This window comes from Diabrotica undecimpunctata, chromosome 8 (genome assembly GCF_040954645.1).
Source record: "Diabrotica undecimpunctata isolate CICGRU chromosome 8, icDiaUnde3, whole genome shotgun sequence".
NCBI lineage: Eukaryota > Metazoa > Arthropoda > Insecta > Coleoptera > Chrysomelidae > Diabrotica > Diabrotica undecimpunctata.
The window spans coordinates 60385830-60407826 of NC_092810.1; the positions used below are offsets into that span (position 1 = coordinate 60385830).

Here is a 21997-nt window from a genome sequence, read left to right on the forward strand (position 1 = left end):
CACTTACAATATTAAATCATCATTGGGTTTTTTATTTAGCCTTATTAATTCGTTCTTGTCCACCTTTTGGTGGGACACACAAATCTATTTTATTTTTAATTTTCGCAACTGGGCTGACCCAGGCTCATATTCTATGATTCTATTTCTTTTTGAAAAAGTTATTCTCAATATGCAAGTTTCTGAGGTGAAGGAAGTATATCAGTGTCTGTCCTCTGTCATATCTGTCAGATAGGCCATATTGACCTATTGTTTTTTAGTATCGTTACTATGTTTTTTAGTATCGTTACTATATGTTTTATATATTTGGCATTTTAACGTCGCAAGAAAGACAAAATGCCAAATATATAAAACCCTAATAAGACCGGTACTCACATATGGCTCAGAAACCTGGACACTTACTAAAAGAGAGGAAACGTTGTTAGCCACCTTCGTTTCAGGGCAGCAACCTCCAAAATTTGGAGTCTTCCGTTGCCATGGAGGGTATCTTAATAACTGTAACATCATGCGAAATTAACAAAGATGTAATAAACAACAAATTTTGTTTCGTGTTAAGTTCCAAATATGTATTGGCTCTGGTAAATCTGGTAAATCCACTGATTTTTTTTTTATTCATCATCTAAGATTTTTTACAATCTGTTTAACAATAAAAACAATAAGTAAAATTGTTTGTCTTTACAATGTCAGAGATATGTAAGGTCCAGTGACCAAAGCGTCATAACACAAATGTTGGCTTGTTTACCGATGGGATGCGCACATATACAGATATGCAAACACGAATACTAAAAGCGGCACAGATCACAATGACTGGGCGCTGTTAAAGGCTTCCACTACTGTAGGCACTATCAGGAACGGTTTGGTATATCCACGGCATTATTTTGCTTCAATCTCTTCGCTTGTTGGTTGTGGAGAAGATTGAATGCCAGAGTGTTAGAATTCACACGCAACCTGTTTTGATATTGTTCAGAAATTCTTTTGCATTCTTCAGAGACTGTTAGTACCTGCAGATATCTATGTCATTCTGGGTAAACCAAGGGACAGTAGCGATTATTCTTAGAGTTTTAGATTGAAATCTTTGTATTTTCATAACATTAGATTTGCTAGCTGATCCCCAGAGCTGAGAACCATATGACCAAACGGGTTTTATTATAAACTTGTATATCAGCAGCTTGCTGTCGGTCGATAGGTGTGAGTTTTTTCCCAGCATCCAGTAAAGTGTTCTGTATAAAATTCCTGGTTGTAGTCTTTTCGTCCATATATTTTTTTTGGTCTATGTTAATCGTTTGTCCTTATGGAGTAAAGAATGTCCATCGAGGTTAACTTGTGAACATTTATCTCTTCTTAGAGCAAATGTAATATGTGTGGATTTTGAGGGATTTACTTTAATTTTTCACAGTTTAAACCATTCCTTAAGTTTGTTTAGATGTAGTTGCAGTATCTCTGATGCTATTACCGAATTACTATGTGATGTTAGAAAAGCAGTATCATCTGCAAATGTTGCAAGCGTAAGGTTATTGCTTGTTGGTAGGTCAGCCGTATACAAGATCGGTCCGAGCACACTACCCTAAGGTACACCAGATATAATGGGGTAGAGATTTGTGTAGGCTTTACTATACCTTACTAGATATGTTTTTTCTCTAAGGTATGATTTAAACAGTTTGAAGTAGGTGTAAGGTAGAATTTTCTTTAACTTGTACATAATACTTGTTTTCGAGGCTAGTTCGTATTGTTGTGTATAATCTGTAAACTTGTTCTATTGTAGCGTGTTGGTTACAAAATCCGAATTTATGGTCAGGTATAAGACCCTTTTTGTCCAATATTGGTTTGATTTTTCTCAACAGAAGTTTTTAAAAACCTTAGAAATGACTGGAAGTAAACTAATCGGTCGGTATTAGTTGAGATCTGAGATCTTTCAGATCTTTATCACTTTAAGATGCAAATGAAAGTAGTGCAAAATTAACATAGCATTGAAGATCATAGTAATTATTCTGTAGCAATCATGGGTTAGTTCTTGAAGGACCTTACGTGTAATGAGATTGTATCCCAGCGCCTTGTTGAGATTTATCTAATTTTTAATTATCTGTTATTAATTTATATTTAATATTTATCTGAGATTAATAGTTCCATTTGATATGGAGCGTCAAGAAAAGAATGAAGTGGTTCTTTTTGTTCTACAGACACTTCTCTGCTAAATGGACTAAATACTTTCGAAACATGTTCTGCGGATGTCTTGGATTTCTGTTCTTGCCCATTTACCTTTTTCATTTTTTAAAGGAGGCATGCCGTCTTGTGGCCCTTTTAATTGTCTCGTCGCTTTCCATAAAGAATAGTTTGTATCTTTGAACGGCATCAGATTTTCTAAGTAAGTTTGGATCCCCTTATTTTTTTTCTTCTTTTAACAGATTTTTAAGTCTTCTGGTAGTGTTGTTTAGGGTTGCTTTGTCAATAGGTCCGTGTGTGTTTTGCCAATTTCTCGTTAGTTTTCTTTTCTCCTTAATCAAGCTTTTTGCACTCAGAAAACAATTTATGCTTTCCTTTCATATTGTCTGTTCAGAAGTAGCACTTTAGTAAGTAGTAAGATATTGTACAGCGTTTTTAATTTGTATTTTTGTTTTGAGAGGCAAGTTTATCAATATTTGTTCTGTAAGTGCACTTCGCAATATGTTTCTGTTTGGTTGGTTATTGATTAGGAATGGAAGCTTACTTTTGAATATGACTTGGGAGTCCAGGTAAATTAGAATGGGAAAATGGTCTGACGAAAGGTCCCAACATGATTCTATTGTGTAGCAGTTGAGAGATATACCTTTAATCACACAGAATCCAAGAGATTTGGAGTTTTATTAGGATCTGTCGGCCAAGAAGTTGGTTCCGCTGTAGATATACATTGTAGGTTGTTTCCCATTATTGATTTCAGGAGTTGTCTACCCCTTGTTGTAATTACCCTAGAGCCCCAGTGGTGATGTTTGCAGTTAAAGTCTCCTCCTGCTATGAATTTGTGTCCAAGAGAACTAAAGAAGGTATTAAAGTTGTTTTTGTTAATGGATTGGCCAGGAGGACAGTAGACTGCAGATAAGGTAAGATTTCTATCAAAATTAATTTTCAAATCTATACTCTGTAATTTAGGAGAGAATAAAATCATCATCTATACGGATGGATCAAAAAAAAGATTTAAAACAGGCTGTGCATTTTTAGTTTCTAATATTAACCATGTTGAGCAATATCAAGTCCCTTATTATTTATCGATTTTCAGTGCAGAGGCTATAGCTATTAGCAAAGCTTTAGATTGGTGCGAGATGAATTTACCTTTATCTGTGGTAATTGTAACAGACTCTCTCTCAGTTTTGAACGCCATTAAAAGCCCTCCTTTTAATCATTATAATAAAAATATTCTTCTATCTATAAAAAATAGTCTATATAAACTGCAGGAGTATGGTGTACGAGTTACACTAGTCTGGGTTAGAGGTCATTCAGGGATAACTGGGAATGAGGCAGTTGATATCGCAGCTAAAAAAGCACTTGACTCAGAATTGAAAGTAAACATGTGCAACCCATCAGATCTTATTAATTTATATAAGGCTGATGTAAGGGTTAGATGGGAAACTCAGTACAGTAAATTTTCAACTACATCAGAGTACCTCTATTTTAAACTTCAACCGGTTTTACCGACGAACATTCCTTACATCAACTCGTGGGATTATAATAGATATAAGTCATCAATTATATCACGTTTAAAACTTAATCATGGTCGCTTTCCAGCACATTTGTTTAGGATTGGTATCTTAGATTCTCCGTGTTGTCCTCACTGTCCAGAAAAACCTTTAGCCGATATAAATCACGTTTTCTTAGAGTGTCAAAAATATACTGCACATACAGATATGCTGTACCAAGAACTGAAAAAGTTTGTAAGTCTACCAACTAACATTCCTACTTTGTTAGCACAACAAGAGAAAGAAATATACAACCTTTTAATCAAGTTTGTTTTAGAAGCAAAAATAGATATTTAGCTCATAAATGGTTAAATATGTGTATATGTATATATATATGTATATAAATATGTGTTTACAAACATTATGTAATTAGAATCCAAACCTCTGTTTTACCCCATTTGTTAATACCTCCTGCCCGTGACCTAGTCTAGCTTGTCTTAATAAAAATGTCTTGATGGGTCCCTAGACAAGAAACGAGTGGCCATGTTTTTATCCCTATCCTATCCTTAATAATAATAATAAAAAAAAAATACAAATATTCTGTGGCAAATAGACAAGTTCTAATGCCATCCACTATCTACACACACACACAAGGTAAGATTACCTAGCCAGTCTTCAATGACAATGCTAGTTGATTGTAGGTACTTTTCACTGAACTTATTTAATGTTTTATATTTGATTTGTTAATGATAGCTGTGCCACCGTGTGCTTTGTCTTTTGGATGTTTTTTGTCACTTTTTAGTCCGAAAACGTTCTGTTGTGATGTAGCTCGAAAGGTTAATTTTAATTATATACCTTTAAACATTAGCTACTATGGTGGAGCAGTACGGCAAGAGATAAGGGCTTGCGGCTCAGTGGCACTCCTCCATAGATCCCTATTGGAAGGGCGAGGCGCCTAAATACCGGTGTATAAACATTAGTTAGTTAAACATGTAATTTACAATACAATCAATAATTGTGGCTTAGTCTCATATTACATATATACACATAATATTGATATTATACATGCCACAAAAAAGTTTCAGAACCTTGTTAAACATGCTCTTTATGTTTACTATGTTCTTTTTGTGTTTTTTATTGGAAAGCCTACGCCTCCAACTGAAATATTGTCATTGTATATACTCCATAATAAGTGGCCTGACTTTAGGGTTAGGAGTCTTTCCCCGCGTCGTCTCAATTCGGAGAGCCGGATTATGTCCCATTTTATTTTTTCTAATTTTTTTTCTAACTATAACAATTTGTCATTAGAGAATAACGTTCTTACATTCTATTTCAGGATTTTGAATATCTTGTATTTCTGTGCCTGTAGTCTCTCTGTTTGTCAATCTTCTGCCCCCCTCAGAATCTGTAGGAGAATCTGTGTCTTACCTGCCTGGAGTGATAAGTTTTTGAGGTTTGACATTTCATTAGGGGGATTTTGTCTAGTCCAAAAGTCTGAGAAAAAGAAAGTAGAGAGAAATAAAAATAGTATATGTTCTTATTGTTAATATATTTTCCCTTGTTTAAAATTATACAAAGTATAATAATATACATAAAACTTTTTAACTAAAATCATTTAAATAATATATTACACAATGTACAAACTTTGGTTTTTACAGGATATATTTATATAAATAAAAATCATTAACAAAATATTACACATACCATAGTTTTTCTCAAGTTGAGATAAATGTTCACAAATATGTAGTAAAAAATATTACAATAGGGATAAAAATAACATGCACAAATCAGGACTACGTATGTATATCTTTCATTTTTCATATTAATTTAGAAATATACTTTTATAACGTGTTTTTGGTATTTATCATTTTTTACTTTATAGTTAAAGTACCATATTTTTAAGAATAAAAGCACAATTTAAAAAAATAATAATTCTTGGGTAACAAAACCTCCTCGGAATATCTGAAACATATACATATGTATTTCTGTGTCAAATAATCTCAATATAAGTTTACTAAATAATATTATAAGCTTGTTTGTATACAGTTTTACATAGGTGTCCCTACATCTTTGCAATAAGTTTATTTGATAAATAAGTTAAATTTTTATTACAATTAAATGTAAATATGTAGAGGTGGCTATTTAAGTATTAAAATTTAGTATAATTAATATAAAAAATGGCAGTAACAATAAAACTTAAAATGTCAAGTATATGAATATGTACATAGAGATTTCGACCACCTTAAAACTTCTTTCTCTTTGTTACTAAATGCCAGTTAAAGCCTGAACAGTAGTTACATTAAATTTTATTGACAAAATTGTCACAAATGACAACCTACGGAGCCAGGCGACTAGTCACGTAGCTTAAATTTAGGTATAGCAATAAAATATTTGACTATTTTCGCCTTTATGTTTTGTCACATTTTTAAAATAGGTTTAACTACAATTTATGATGGATATGAATATTAATTGTATGAGAGATTGTGTGAGATTGATCGTAGTTCGGAAAGTGATGACGATGGGAGGATTTCATGGAGTATAATGAACATGATAACTCGGTTCAAGAAGATGATAAAAGCGATAAGGATTAATTGCTTTCTTCCTCCTCATGATGTGCCAATCCGTTACGAATGTTGGCGATCATCATGGCAATCTTTATCTTATCTGCAACAGCGCGGAAAAGTTGCACAGATGTTGTATTGAACCAGATTCTGAGGTTCTTTAACAAATATGTTCTACTTCTTCCTGGATCTCGTTTTCCAAATATTTTTCCTTGCAGGATGGCTTAAAGGAGAGCATACCTGGATTCATTTCATATAATATGTCCGAAGAACTGTAACTTTCGAGATTTAATGGTGGTCAGTACCTCTCGGTTCTTATTCATTCTTCTGAGGACCTCCTCATGTGTGACTCGGTCAGTCCACGGGATCTTAAGCATTCTCCGATATAGCCGCATCTCAAATGCTTCCAGTTTTCTGCACATATCTTCGTTCAAGGCCCACGATTCAACACCATAAAAAAGGACAGAGAAGACGAAGCATCGCAGCATTCTTACTTTTATATCAAGAGAGAGGTTGTGACTATTGAAGAAGGCTCCCATCGGATTGAAGGTGGATCTAGCTTTTCCGATGCGTGCTCTAATCTCCTGGTTGTTACTCCATTCTTCATTTATTATGGTGCCGAGGTAGTTGTAGTGCGTCACTATTTCTAAAGGTCATGGGTTGACGTAGAGTTGGCCTTCTGTTATCCTTTTCTTGCTAATTATCATAAGCTTTGTCTTCTTAACGTTTATATTGAGTCGATGTTGTTGACTGTAATACGTGATTTTGTTCATAAGAACTTGTAGGTCTTCTAAGTTGTCCGCAAATACTATGGTGTCATCTGCATATCCGATGTTGTTTAGCCGGTAACGATTTAGTAGAATACTTTTTTCAGCTCCATGCAAAGCTTCGATAAATATTCTTTCAGAGTACAGATTGAAGATTAGAGGAGACAAAATACAGCCTTGCCTCACTCCACGCATGATTTTCACATAGTCAGTGTGTTCACCTTTACCTCTAAGATTTTTTGTCTGATTTCAGTAAAGAGTTTTAATTATTTTCAGATCTTGGTTGTTAATTCCTGTTTCTTTTAGTATTTGCATCATCTTGGTATGCTGTACTCGATCAAACGCTTTCTCGTAATCAACAAGACATGCGTATACGTCGCAGTTGACGTCTCTGCATCTCTGGAATAAGACTTGTACTAAGAACAAAGCATCTCTAGTACCAACAGCATTTGTGAACCCGAACTGGTTAGGGGAAATTTGACTCTCACACAGCTTGTAGATTCTCTTATGAATTATCTTTAGGAACTTTATTGCCATAGGCAAAGATAAAGTTACCGAAGGGTCTAAGCCTCATACCTCTAACCGCCTAAAAAGTAAAACTCAAAACTTCAATATTATAACATACTTACCCGGTTTCAAGGAACCTGCAAAAGACGTTAAAACGCTACTAGAATAATTTTGTTTATTTTTTGATCACAACTTGCAACTCCTAATTACAAAGACAAATTATTACATAACTTCTATATATAATATCTGGTTTATAGCACCATGCGCCTTCCAGTTCCTAGTATTCATTTACGTCTATCGACCTAGTCTCCCGGTCGTAGATCTCTCTCTAACATTGCACTTTAGACTTCATTATGCCATGTTGTTTTCGATTTTTCTCGTTTTTTTTTTCGCTTAGGTGGCTGCCAATCCAATATTACGATAGGCGATGGTCTGTCATTATCTGTAAATGTCTGTACCAAATAAGCTGTTTTTGCTGTATTTGTTTTATGATGGTGGTTGTTCTCTCTGATGATTTGTCTTATTATTTTGTTATATGCATAATTCTCGATATATATGCAAAAATCCATTTCCAGAACAAGGAGTTTCTGTTCCGTTGTTTTAATGAGTTACCAGGTTTCGCACCCATAAAGTACAATGCTTTTAAAAATGCTGTTATACAGCTGCATCTTTTTCTATTTGGAGATAGAGTTTTTGACCAGAGTAGTAAGTTTATTGTATCTATTATTCTATTCTCTTTTATGATCCGTTCTTTGATTTCTGTGTTAGTGCGTTTATCTCTTTCCATCTTTTCCCCCAAATATTATGACGAAATTACATTTCCATCTTTTAAGTTTAGTTTATCGTTTTCGTTTGTTTTCATAGATGATGGAGTTATTAATATCATCAGTAAAAAAGATAAAATGGGCTGATGTTGTTACCAACTAACTTGTCGCAATGGGTACAAAATGATAAACCCTAAGATGAAAAAGTTACACAAAATTATTGGAAGCTATTATTTGATTATATTTAAAAATATGAATTATTTATTACGATTCTCTGGTTCTATTTTAATAACAGTAGTGTTTTGAAACATCTGTAACTAATTCTATCTGTAATGATAAGGCGATAACGGCTGCCAGTTTATGTAAATTAGAATTAGATTGCTGAACTCCTCTTTTTTCAAGGTAATTATTAGACGTAATTTTCGTCAGTTTAGACGTCATCCGCTTATTTTTTAAGATAATAAACATTTCTTTAACAGTCCTATGAGCGCCCTTACCTATTCGATACTTCATTAAAGTAATAAAAATTCTAAACAGAATATTTTGTTTTAAAATATCTTCATCTTATCTTATTTTAGTTACATTTTTGTTGTAAGTAAGGGGATTATAATATTTACTTGGTAACTTTACATAAATATGTAAATATTACAAAATATCTCAAGGCGACAATAATACAAATTTGATGTTGGAGTGATTTACGATATGTATTCTAACATCAATTCCAACATTTGTAAAAATCAAGAACTTTCTGAAAAATGTCATTTTATTCCTTAGAAACACAAAAAATTCCTGTTTAAATATCAATCTCTATCAGATTATTTAAAATATATAAAATAAATACGAAGAGAAGATAAAAAAGAAACCCAAAAGAAAATTTATTTTAGATTCTTAAAAGAAATAGGGAAAGTTTATTTGCAGAGAAAAATTAATATCATTGAGAATTTCATAAAGGATAGAGTTTTTACTTATTTTTACGTTATTTGACCATAATCATCTGTAGTCACTGACATCCCATCGAGGGCCATGGTCGCCCGTTAGGAGGACCCTTAAGCTAGCGGGGACAAATAAGCGGAATCCAATTTAACCTACCTAATATTTTTTCACCCATTTTTTACTAATATATTACCACCCTAATAATTTTTCACCACCAAACCAACCTTGATGGGAGCGATTCTGCTGGCTTAAGGTTCAAGCTAGCAGAATTCAGAAAAAAAACTTTTTGCCGATTGCATGTCGTTTTATCCATTTTTCACTAATTTATTACCACCCTTATATTTTTCACCACCAAACCACCCTTAAGGGGAGCGATTTTGCTGGCTTACGGTTAAAACTAGTAGAATTCCAATTCATATTTATTATATACCACAGTACTCTGCTAGTTTTTATACTCTGCATACAGGTTTTTATGAATTTATTATCACCTTAGTCAATATTTCTGTTAGATTAAAATTTAAGGGGGAAAATTCTTTTTTTTTTTCAAATTCACTCTTCTCTACTTATAACTGAAATAAAAACTGTCTTTTAAATGTTTAATTAACTTTAACCACCCTGATAATCTTGCACCTCTAAACCAATGTTATTTGGAAACGTTCCTGCTTGCTTAATATTCGAGCAAGCGGAATTAATACAAATTATTTTTGAAATACCACAGTGCTTTGCTAGGTTTTTTACGAAATTATTACCACTCTAGTAATTTTTCACCCTCAACTAACCCATGTGGAAAGTCAAAATTTTTTTATATTCCACTGTACTCTATTTATAATTGAAATAAAAAAGTATTCTGGTAAGTTTTTGCTACACTTTCACCACCCTGATAATTTTCCGCCACAAAAGCAATTTTATTTGGAAACGTTCCCGCTAGCTAAATATTCGAGCCAGAAGAATTAAAAATATTATATATTTTTGAAGTACCACATGTTTTGATAGGTTTTTACAAATTTATTACCACCCTATTAATTTTTCAATTCCTAACTACTCCTTGTGGGAAGTCAATATTAAGCTATTAAGCGGAAGCTCGAATATTAAGCTAGCTAATTCAAATGAAAATTTTGAAATACCACATGAGTCTGCTCGATTTTTACTAATTTTTCGCCTCTCATTTAACCCGTGGTAGCTTAGGTTAAAATAATAAAAAGTAATTTTTAAATAATACTGTGTGCTACAAAGCTTTTCCAATTCATTTACTACCTTCACAATTGTTCATCCCTCTATAAGAAGCCAATAACTGCTAGGTTGGATTTTGAACTGACAAAACAAAATTATAAAGGGTATTTTTAATAATTTTTTTGTATTGTTCTTTTACTTCAACCTTTTACTATTTTTTGCTATCTTCATATTTTTCATCTAACACACTGGGCATAAATTTCGCACTCTACGTTCTAATTTTGGGGGCGTAAAGTCGTACTTTCTACCGCACTTCGTCCGGTATGCACGTTTTCACATTTTTCGTTATAAAAAATGCACGTTTTTACATTTTAAGAGTTAAAAATCAACTATAGCCGTGATCGTGCGTAGATGAATGTGTACTGGTGTTTACTATTAAAAATTATTTAAAAACTATTGTACTCAGCATTAAACACACTAAGGGACAGTACAGAGGTGCTATATTTGCAATTTATTGTCAAAGTTAAATAATAGTGAAGAGGGCAGTTTCAATCTAAAATCCGATTAAGACTCCAGTCTACAGTCCCCACTCCTTGATTGGCGGTACAATTTGCTCAGGTCTATTGATGTACATAATAAATACAAGTCTTTTAATCTTTTAACAAAAAATTATTTTTATATTTTCAATATTTAAACATTTAAAAATAAATATTAGTTTATTAGCACAGAGTAACATGTCAGAATGTTTTTATTTAGGGTAGTTAGGTAGATGACTAGGCTGGTAAAAACAGGTTCAAAAATTATGAGGGTGGATAAAATTCAGTAAAAACCTGGCAAGCAATTTATACTTTCAGTTACAAGAAGACTACAGTAAAATTGTAAAAATAGATTTTTTTATCACCTTAACAGAATTATTGACTTCTTATAAGAAGTAGTTGAGAGATGAATAATTACTAGTATGGTAATAAATTCATAAAAACCTAGCAGAGCACTGTCTTACATCATAAATATTATTTTTGGAATTCTACTAGTTTTAAGCATAAGCCAGCAAAATTGCTCCGTTTGAGGGTGGTTTGGCAGTGAAAAATTATTAGGGTGGTAATAAATTAGTGAAAAATGGGTAAAAAAATATGCCATCGGTACAAAGTTTTTTTTCTTGATTTGTTAGCTTGAACCTTAAGCCAGCAGAATCATTCCCATTAAGGGTGGTTTGCTGGTGAAAAATTATTAGGGTGGTAATAAATTAGTGAAAAATGGGTAAAAAAATATTACGTAGGTTAAATTGAATTCCACTCATTTGTCCCCGCTAGCTTAACGGTCCTCCCGTTAGGATTTCTACACTCTAAAGTTTTACTTGGTGTGGAGGCCAACCACACGCATAACTCTTCAAAAAGTCAAACGTTTTCTTCGTTTGTTGTCTGAAGACGTTGTCTTCCCTAAGGAAATCATTTCAGTGTCGTATAATATTTTTTGCTTCCTTGACTACAGTTGACCTTTGCTTGTTTTTCCATTCTCGTATTCCTAGGTCTTTTAGTTCCTGGTTAATACCATAAATCCATCTCTTTCTTGGCCTTCCTCTCAGTTTTTTCCATTCAATTGCTTTCTAAGCACTGTTTTTGTATTTATCTTATATCTTTTCTACGTGTCCCAACCCTACTCAGTCGTGTACTTCGTATTTCTTTTGTGGTAGTCGGTATATTAAATATTCTATTTATTTCGTGGTTCATTTTTATACGCCATTCCTCATTCTCCTGTATATTGCCATATATTTTCCTTAAATTGTTTCTTTCCCATCTAAGTTGTTCCTCTTCTTCACTAGTCAAAGTACATCTTTCTGATGCATATTTTATTTACTTTAAAATGATCGGTTATTTTCTTACCAATTTTAACAGATGATTTCACATCTTTTTATAAGTTTTGGACAGGTCTAATTAATATATGATTTACATTCGTCTACTGAACTACTTTCAAAAGTTGATTGACAGGTTATTTATCATACCTTTTGTAGATTTATAAAAACTAGATATAAAAACTTAGAGAAAACCGAATACCTAACAACAGAAAACAAGGATATGAGAAACCTAGAGATAGACGAGGGAAGACAAATAAATGGAACAGATAAATTCAAGTATTTAGGAACCATAATATCGAACCAGGGAACAACAGAAGAAGATATAAACAACAGACTGAGACAAACAAGAAACTGTATAAGACAACTAAACTCAGTGTTGTGGGATAAGAACATTACGATAAAGACAAAAAAGAGAATATATAACACCCTGACAAGAAGTATCCTGACATATGGGTCCGAAAACTGGACAATAAACAAGAGAAATAGAGGTAGAATAAGAGCAGTAGAAATGGAGTTCCTGAGGAGAAGCTGTAGGCTTACAAAAAGAGACAGAATTGAAAACGCAGAGATTAAGCGGAGAATGGGAGTGCAATCAGACATAATCGACTATCTAGAGGAGAAGAGACTATCCTGGTACGGCCACGTCAGAAGAGCGGACAGAGGATGCTGGATAAACAAAATCACAGAATGGAGCCCGATTGGAAGAAGAAAGAGAGGAAGACCCCGAAGGTCATTCAGAGATGAAATCGACGAGGCTATGGAGAAAAGAACCCTGCGAGATGGAGACTGGAATGACAGGGAAAATTGGAGAAAACGGTTGAGTGAAGGAAGACAGTGAAAACTGTGGAAATCCTTAGTAGTAGTAGTATAAAAACTAGATGTGTAGACTGTGTAAACTCTTGCCCAAAAATGTCGAGACTAACAAAAAGATCTTTTCGTTGCGTTTATAGACTATAAGAAAGCTTTTGACAAAGTTAAACATAACATTCTCATGGAATGTCTAAAGAGAAAAGGACTCTACAAAAATGACATTACCATAGTGAGAAATCTCTATTGGAACCAACAGGCTGTGGTAACATTAGATGGAAATAGCACGGATGCGCAACAGATAAGTAGAGGACTGGGACCCGGCTGTGTACTTTCACCATTACTATTTAATATATATACCGAAGAGTTATTTATGCAAGCACTTAAAAACTGTACAGAAGGAATCGCGATAAATGGTGAAAATATAAATAACATCCGTTATGCTGACGATACAGTCAGTATCGCTGAAAGTGAGACAGACCTTGTAGATAGAGGCATTTACTAAACACAATTTGTGATACCGGGGAAAAGTTTGGTTTAACAATAAACATAAAGAAAACAAAAATCATGGTAAGAGGGGCAAAATCATTACAAGGATCCAGATAAAAAATGAAGGTATTGAGCAAGTGGACAAAATGAAATACTTAGGAGGCTGGATTACGGAAGATCTGAACTTGAAATCAGAAATTCGCTTAAGAATAGAGCAATCAAGAGCAGCCTTTTTGAAGATGAGGAAATGTCTGAGTAACCAAAGACTCAATCTGCAAATCCAATATCGGATGGTAAAATGTTATATTCACTCTATTCTTCTTTATGGTGTCGAAGGACTGTTAATGTTGACTTAATGAGAAAACTGGAAGCTTTTGAGATGTGGCTTTTTAGGAGAATTTTGAAGATACTATGGACCGATCATATTACGAACGAAATGGTGTTGCACAGAATGGGAGAGACGGAGAACTTTTGACCACCATTAAAAGGCGAAAGACAGCATAAAGGGGCACATACTTAGAAATGATAAGTACGAGTTGTTGCAGCTGATTATGAAGGGTAAAATCGAAGGAAAAAGGGGTCCTGGTAGACGACAAATATCCTGGCTGAAAAACATTCGCGACTGGACCGGGTTAAACACACAGACGCTCTTTAGAAAAGCAGAAGATGGAGACGAATTTGCAATGGTTATAGCCAGCCTTCATTAGTGGAGACGGCACTAGAAAAAGAAGAAAATGTATAGAGAAATAGAAATAAAAATGCATTTAACATTTTAGAAAGAACAGACGAAAAAACCTGTCATCATTACCTATTGCAAGGAGAGAAGTGAGAGTGACATATTGTCAACTTCTATCAAACATTTTGATCGAAATTGAATAATTTATCCAGATAATAATATGATTATTATATTTAAAACTGTTATGTTTGATTACACTTTAGTTTCTTCTTATTACATTTGACATTTTTTGATAGAAATGAATTTGTTGCGAGTACTTTGTCAGATATATTCGATAATATATTCAGTTAATAGTAAGTTGCTTCTAGAAAAATTATGCTAGCATAATTTTTCACTGCACTAAAACCTTCAATTTGTACAAACTAGGGATGACGCCCTGACAATTATTTTATGCATCACTTATAAATAAAGAAAAACCTATCTTATGATTGTGTTATCCTTTACTAACAGATTCATATGATATGTTTTATGTATATTCGTCTTAATGTAGAGTATTTGTCAATAAAAAATTTGTAACAGTTCATCTATTATTTTACTTTTAAACATGTCACCTTGATCATTTGATATTCGCAACATATTCCGTCTCAGTAACATCCATCCAAGTATAGTGTACAGAAATAATGGGTCGTTTACAAAATTAAAAATTGATATATGCAAGTGTAGGTACCTATTTTATGGGAAATATCACAGTAAATCATAGTTACTTTAATTTACCAATCTCTATACCAATAATAAATTAAAATATGGTCGACATCAAATATTTTTCCAACTTATTCTGGTGTAATTAATATTAATATGTTTTACAAGTCAATAAAATTATTATAATTAATATAAATCATGTAAGCATCTGAATTATGTAAATTATTAAACTAAATATTTACAGTACAATTCTGGATATATGTACAGCACTAAAAATTTCTACCCTGACGTTTATTTAAATACATTGTCCGTTATTTCAATGTACAAGTTGAAAATAGCAAGAATGATGATCGAGTAAAAAATTTTGGGAAAATATGAATTAGGTAAAAGAAATCAAAATGGTCAAACTCGCATCAGAAGTTATCGATGGTGAGTTGTGATTCACTTTCTAAATTAATATTACATAAAGTTCTGTCGAAGACTATCAAAGAAAACAAGTATTGCCAAATCAGTAACCTTTTTACTTTTTTTTACTTTTTTACTTCTTCAGATGTGTCATTAACGCTTGTTATGAGAGAACCCAGATACATGCTACAGTTTTGTTCAGCGTTTCTAGCTATATCTTTGTTATTTGACATCGACGTTTAGGTTTTTTCCTCTTTTATTTTAAGGCCCATGTTTTGTGCGGCCGTCAAGTAGTTAAAAACCATCTCTATCATCGTATGCCATAGTCTGTGGACTAGTACGCATTTCGATGCGCATCGCCCCGCCTCGAATTTTCCCATTGGCTCTTGACCTGGAAATCCCTATTTATCGCTCGAACAGCGCATATAAATATTGGCGATTTTCAGGTCAGCCAAGTCAGTCCCTCACTGTCTCTCCGAGAGCTTAGTGCTCTCGGGGCTCTGCTTCATGCATCTCCAGGTTGGAGAATATTTTGCATATTGTGTTTAGAAAAGTTATACACCTACAATTTTTACATTTTAACAAATCTCCCTTTTTTGTGCAATGGAAATATGATTTCAGTGAACCATTCCTCTAATATTTCTTCTTCCTAGACTTTGACTATTATGCTGTAAATTTGGTGCATATTGCTGTTACCTTCATGTTTGATAAACTCTGCAGGGATACAGTCCCCTGTTGCGGACTTGTTATTTTTGATGCGTGTGATTGCGTCTCTCACTTCTAATATTGAAAAAGGTTCTACTTGGGTGATATTTTTTGGCCTTTGGGCTAACGCATCATTTTCTATTTCAGTACCAAGTAGTTCTTTGAAGTGCTCAACCCATCTGCTTTGTACTGCGTCACTAGTATATGTCCAGTTTTGTCTATACACATCATCAGCCGTGGTTTAAATTCTTTTTTGTCTTATTTGGGATGTTATAGAACTTTCTAGTGTCATTTTTTCCCTTTAATAATTGAAGCTGTTGCACAATCTGGTTTTCCAAGGTTCGCTTTTTTCTTCGATGCACGCGTTTTCCCTCCTTCCTGAGTTCTTCGTACGTTTACTTCTTATACCGTGTTCTTCTTTGTTGCATAAATTTATACGCACATTTTTTTCTTTTAGTGATATCTTTACATTCATCATCGAACCAACCTTTGCGTGACGTGGGTTCTTCTGGTCCTAGGACGTCATCTGCGGCTTCCTTAATTGGTCTTCTACATATATCCCATTGCTCGCTAGCTGTTAAATTCTCATCTATTGTGTTTATATTTTTAAGGAAATTTTGAGACCTTTCTAGAGTACGGGGATCTATCAAGAGTTTTAAATTATGGCAAGGGGTTTTCTTGCCGTTTTATTTTTTTTGCATTTGAAATTCTTGCTCTTATTTTTGCGCCTACCAAGAAGTAGTCTGAATCCATATTAGCCTAATGATAAGTACGTACATTCATTAGATCATTTTAGGCACTAAAGAAATGTCTGGTTTGTATAAGGATGTAATCTATTTGATTTTTTATTGTTCCATCAGGCGAAGTCCATGTTGCTTTATGGATATTCTTGTAGAGAAAGTAGGTACTTCCAACAACAATGTTTATTATCATAAGCACTGCATTTTCCGATGTATAGATTATATATTATTTCTTTCCCTCTTTTTGCATTAAGATCTCTAATTGTGACATTTATGTGGTTTCTGAAGCATCTGTCGTAGATGGTCTCTACTTCGTCGTAAAATTGATCTTTGATATCCTATTCTTTGTCTTCGGTTGGAGCGTGTACATTTATTAAGCTGATGTTAAGAAACTTACGTCTGGTCACGTCATAACTGAGAACGCCTTAACCGATTTCATTCGTTTTTTAATACTTTGTAGAAGGTTCTTACAAAAAGAAAATTGCTCAAAAAATAAAAAAATTCAGAAAACTTAATTTACTTAAGTGTTTGACTTTTCATTCTTTCCTGTCTTCTGCTGTACCCTTCAAATTTGGGATTTTAAGTTCTTCTATGTCTCTGTTAATCTCCTTCTTTCACCTGGTTTTTGGCCTACCTTTCCTCTTCTTTCCTTCTATTCCTCCCGTTAGTATTCTTTTGGGTAGTTTCGTGTTTGGCATCCTTCGGATATGGCCCAACCATCTCAGTCTTTGCGATTTTATAATCCCTATGATATTTGTTTCACCATACATCATCTTTAGTTCTACATTTGGTCTTTTTATCCACATTCCATTCCATACCTTTCCACCTACTATTTTCCTGAGGATTTTTCTCTCCCACATTTTGAGCATGACTTGATACATTGATTACCAGCCATAATTCTCGTTTGGATTTCTTCTTTTATATTTGGTCTCCTGCTAAATGTAGCTCCTAGGTATTGGAATCTTTCTACGTCTTCTTCAAAAATTTATATATTTTGTCTTTTGTGTTTATTGTCAGGTTCTTGTATGTATTCTCGTTTTGTCCATTCCATATATTTGTTCTTTTCTTTATTTATGTACTCCCTTTCTTTCTCGCTTGTGCTTCTAGTCTTTTTAGTATTTCTTTTCATTCGTGTTTACGTCTGGTTATCATCAGCGAATTTTGAATAACGCTGGGCCCACAAGGGTTTCTTAATATTGTTCTGAAGCTATTTTCTTGTGGCTTATTAAAGTACAAGTAAATTTATGACATAATAATGTAATTTTTTGTTAACTTTAAGCATCAGCGAGAAGCGCTACTACCTGACTTGACAATGGCAAGTGCGATCTTGCCGAAACGTCGTCAAAATAATGGTTTTTATCAAAACCAGATGAAAAAATCAGAAAACTTAACGATTATTTCAAGTTCGTGAGGTTATTAATTTCGCGTTTGGCAATCGTTTAACAGCTACATTTATCGGTCAACTTTATTGAGATCTTAGTGCACTGCTCATTTAATCGGACATTTATTTATCCAGTTTTCAGTTTGTTCAGTGTGTCTTTTGAGAAGGGTTTTTTTTTAAAGAAATTATAAACAAGGATTATAACAAGAGCTAATTTAATATTGATTTTAGGTTAGTTTTGATGCTGAACCGAACACGTAGTATACATTAATTACTATTTAAATGGGAATAAGCCACAATTAAAGGTTAAAATACGTTTATTGACGTTTTAATTTCCACTTCGGAAATCGTGTGGATTTCCGAAGTGGAAATTGAAACGTAAATAAACGTATTTTAACCTTTAATTGCGGCTTATTCCCATTTAAATAGTAATTAATTAAAAATGCCACAAGAAAATAGCTTCAGAACAATACGTAGTATACATGGTTATATAGAAACACTAGGGAAATTAATTTTTTATTTTCAGTTAATTTTGAACGGAATCGATGGACTTGCAAATCGAGTACCTATAATAAAAATAAGTAGTGAAAAATACTAAGAAAGACAATATTATTTGCAGTAAACAAACAAAACATACTCGTAATAAAGTGTCATGGCAAAAATTATAACGAACTAAATTCTTATGTTGGTATTAATGGTTCAATTTTGCTTTTGGCCAAAATAATTTTGACAAAAGCAAATAAAAGTATAAAAAAAATTAATGGAGGTACCTCCGCTTTTCAAAATTTGGAGTTTTGTTGAATATCAAATAGAATGGAAAAACATTTGATGTAGAATTATAAAATTATATATATAATTGCACTTAGTATTTCATTAAATTGTAAAATATATTAAGTACTAAAACAAGTCTTTCTAACACCAGCTAAAATTTCACTAAAATCGTCCTCGTTTTTTGTAACACCATTAGCAGCTAGTTCATAAATCTCTGGGCAGTGTGGAATAAAGGGTTCAGGTTTTATATTTGCATTGGGTAAAATCACAGACGTTTGTTGAGCTGGATAATTATATACATTCGAACTCATACCTTCATTTCGATAGTTATGGTTGGAGTCGATTACGTTCGGTTCAGAATTAGTAAACTTGAGGTACTTGTCAAATTCCCTAGTGTCTACATCATCGCCATCAACATCACTGCGATTTTCGGGATTAGTATTTGAAATAAAAGATTGAGTTAAGTGATTTTCATGACTGTAGTCATAGTGTTCTTCGATTTGATTAGGTTTGTATATAGGGATATATTCTGGTTTTTCCATAACTTTCATAGGTTGATATCCCAGAAATGTGTCCTTGCTTTGGTCATGTTGCTCATAAGGATATTCTTTCCCATAATAAGACTGTACATTTGAACTATAATAATTTAAGTTACTAGTTGTGTTAATGCCACTGCTGTGCGAGCTTCCCAGTAATTGTTGATCCTGGGAAGTAGCTACTGGAGGATAAAATGTTCCTGTAACTATTTGTCCTTGCTCCACACTACTCTTATTGGCACACATAATGTACATACCGTTAGCCATAGGTACTGAAGTGATGGGTTGTGTGTTGGTGTACTGTGGACCACTTTGTTGATAATTATGTACTCTGATGTTGTAATTTGGCTTACTAGTTGCAACTGTGTTTTGTGCGGTTGATGATCTTGATTCTTCTTTGTAAGTCTGATATTGGTCTTTATCCTGATCCATCGGTGAAAGATCCGGAGTAGGCAAAACACTACTTTTGTCGGTTTGTTCTTTTACGTCTGAAGGGCTACCGGGAATATTTTTGGGATCAGGGCTTTGAGTTGGGGAATTGTCAGGGGATTGCGTCGAATAGGGACTTTTTTGTGAATAGTTTTGGTAGGATAAATAGTTATAATGGTTATTAAATTTATAACTATCAGGACTGTATCTTTTTTCATTGGTATAATCAACACTATTTCCTGGGCTCGGGAAATCTATAGACGTATAACCTTGTTGCTGCTGAAGACTCGGTGAAAGACTAGTGTTTGGAGGAATATATCCAGAGTATCTTGGTGACATATTAGGCAGATTAGGACTGGAGAGAGAAGTGCCTACACGCGGTCCTGGTCCCGTGGTCGCTCTTTGTTTATTATGTTTCCTGCGCCGGGGTCTATACTTATAATTGGGATGCTCAGTCATGTGGATCACTCTCAGACGTTCAGCTTCTTCCACAAAAGGCCGGCGATCTTGTGGCGTCAAGGACCGCCATTTTTTACCTGAAACAAACAAAATCAATTAAAATATAATCAACTTGTTTAACTTTTTTAGATTTGTATACATTTTATAAAGGATAGAGATAGCTATACAAATATTTGGCAATTTTATTATGTTCATACAGTTAGTGACGTTTTATTTTCATTAAATTATAGTTATTAGAGTTATTAGTTTCTATCTTTAAACACAAACCTAATATCTATCTTTCATGGATAACCCTCCACCAAATATTACTTAGATATTTGGGAATACTTAGAAAAACTAAGTAAGTTTGTAAGTAATTATAAACAACAAAACAGCTCTGTTACAGTTCGTATGTTTACAGGGTGATCTACTACACTTTAAAATATTGCGATCGTAGCTAACTTGCTTTAATAAAATATCAATATTAAAAAGTATGCAGGGTGTTAAAGTTGAAATTTGCAAGTGAACATTGCTACAAGTGCCTTGAAAATATCCCTGTAAGTTTCAGAACTTATTCTGTAAATGTTACAAAGCTTTCTTGTAAAAATATTGTTTTCTGACAAAATTAAGAACGAGAACATTTGTAACACTCTGATGGGAGATGATTGTAACCTGTTACAATTGTCCCCATACAAAATGATACACGAATGGAATTTGCTTAATTGAAAAACTAAGAGTAATCCTTAGAAAACTATATTAAAATAGTCTAAGGCATTTTAAAAGTTGTCATGTAACCCTGCACAGATATAATAAAAAAATTAAAAGCGGCATTAAGAATTCTAACGTTGGTTACAATTCATATAACAAAGTATTACGTTTTTTCTTACGAAGTTCGTTTTCTGTCATACCAATTTTGCATTAAGAAAAAGTTAAATGCAGCAGAACAGTGGCACGTTATGAAAATGGCATCAAGGAATTGGTTTTCCAATTTCATGAAGACCAACTCCCCCTTATCAATAAGAGTACTAGAAGTGAGAAGTCTCGCAAGGGCTGTAAATTTTAACAGCGTAAACGTTGGTAATTTTTTTGACAATTTCCTCAATTTTTTCTAAAAGTAGAAGAAGAATTAGCTAACCCTATTGAAGTTGGCAATGGGATAAGTAGAGAGATTTCTTGAGTCTCCCATTGTTGGAGCATTGAGGACGTTCTATTTACCTGGTTGCTTTCCAGGGTGAATACTCGGTAGCTTCTGTGGGCGAAAGATGTCTGAGATAAGAATCTTCTTCTTCTTCTTCTTTTTATATAGACATGACTCTGTCTGTTTTTCAATGTGCCTCCAGTAAGTTGTCATTCCATCGTTTGCGTGGTCTTCCTACTGATCGTCTTCCTATTGGGGAACCTTCTCTTGCCGTCTTTACTACTCTATTTGTTGTCATTCGGCTTATATGATCGTTCCATTCTACTCTTCTATTTCTTACCCAGTTTTTGATGTTCTCCACCTTGCATCTATGTCGTATATCTGTACTTCTAGCTCTGCCCTATAGTGTCTTACCATCAATTTTTCTAAGTGTTTTCATCTCTGCTGTTTCTAACATACTTTTTGTTCTCTCTGTGTCAGGTCTTGTTTCTGCCGCGTATGTCATTATTGGTCTGATGACTGTTTTGTAAATTCTGCCTTTCGTTTCTTTCCCGATATTTTTATTTCTCCATATTGTTTCGTTTA

The 21997-nt window shown here is 33.6% G+C and overlaps 1 protein-coding gene across 1 annotated transcript in view; it reads right to left on the reverse strand.

Annotated features, from left to right (window-relative positions):
• Positions 1-5186: 5186 nt before the first annotated feature.
• Positions 5187-21997, reverse strand: part of Sox15 (Sox box 15 transcription factor) — a 358404-nt gene continuing 341593 nt past the window's right edge. The window contains exon 3 of the mRNA XM_072540371.1: positions 5187-20372. Coding sequence (XP_072396472.1) covers positions 18991-20372 — 1382 coding nt within the window. The 3' untranslated portion in view covers positions 5187-18990. The remainder of the gene's footprint in view (positions 20373-21997) is intronic.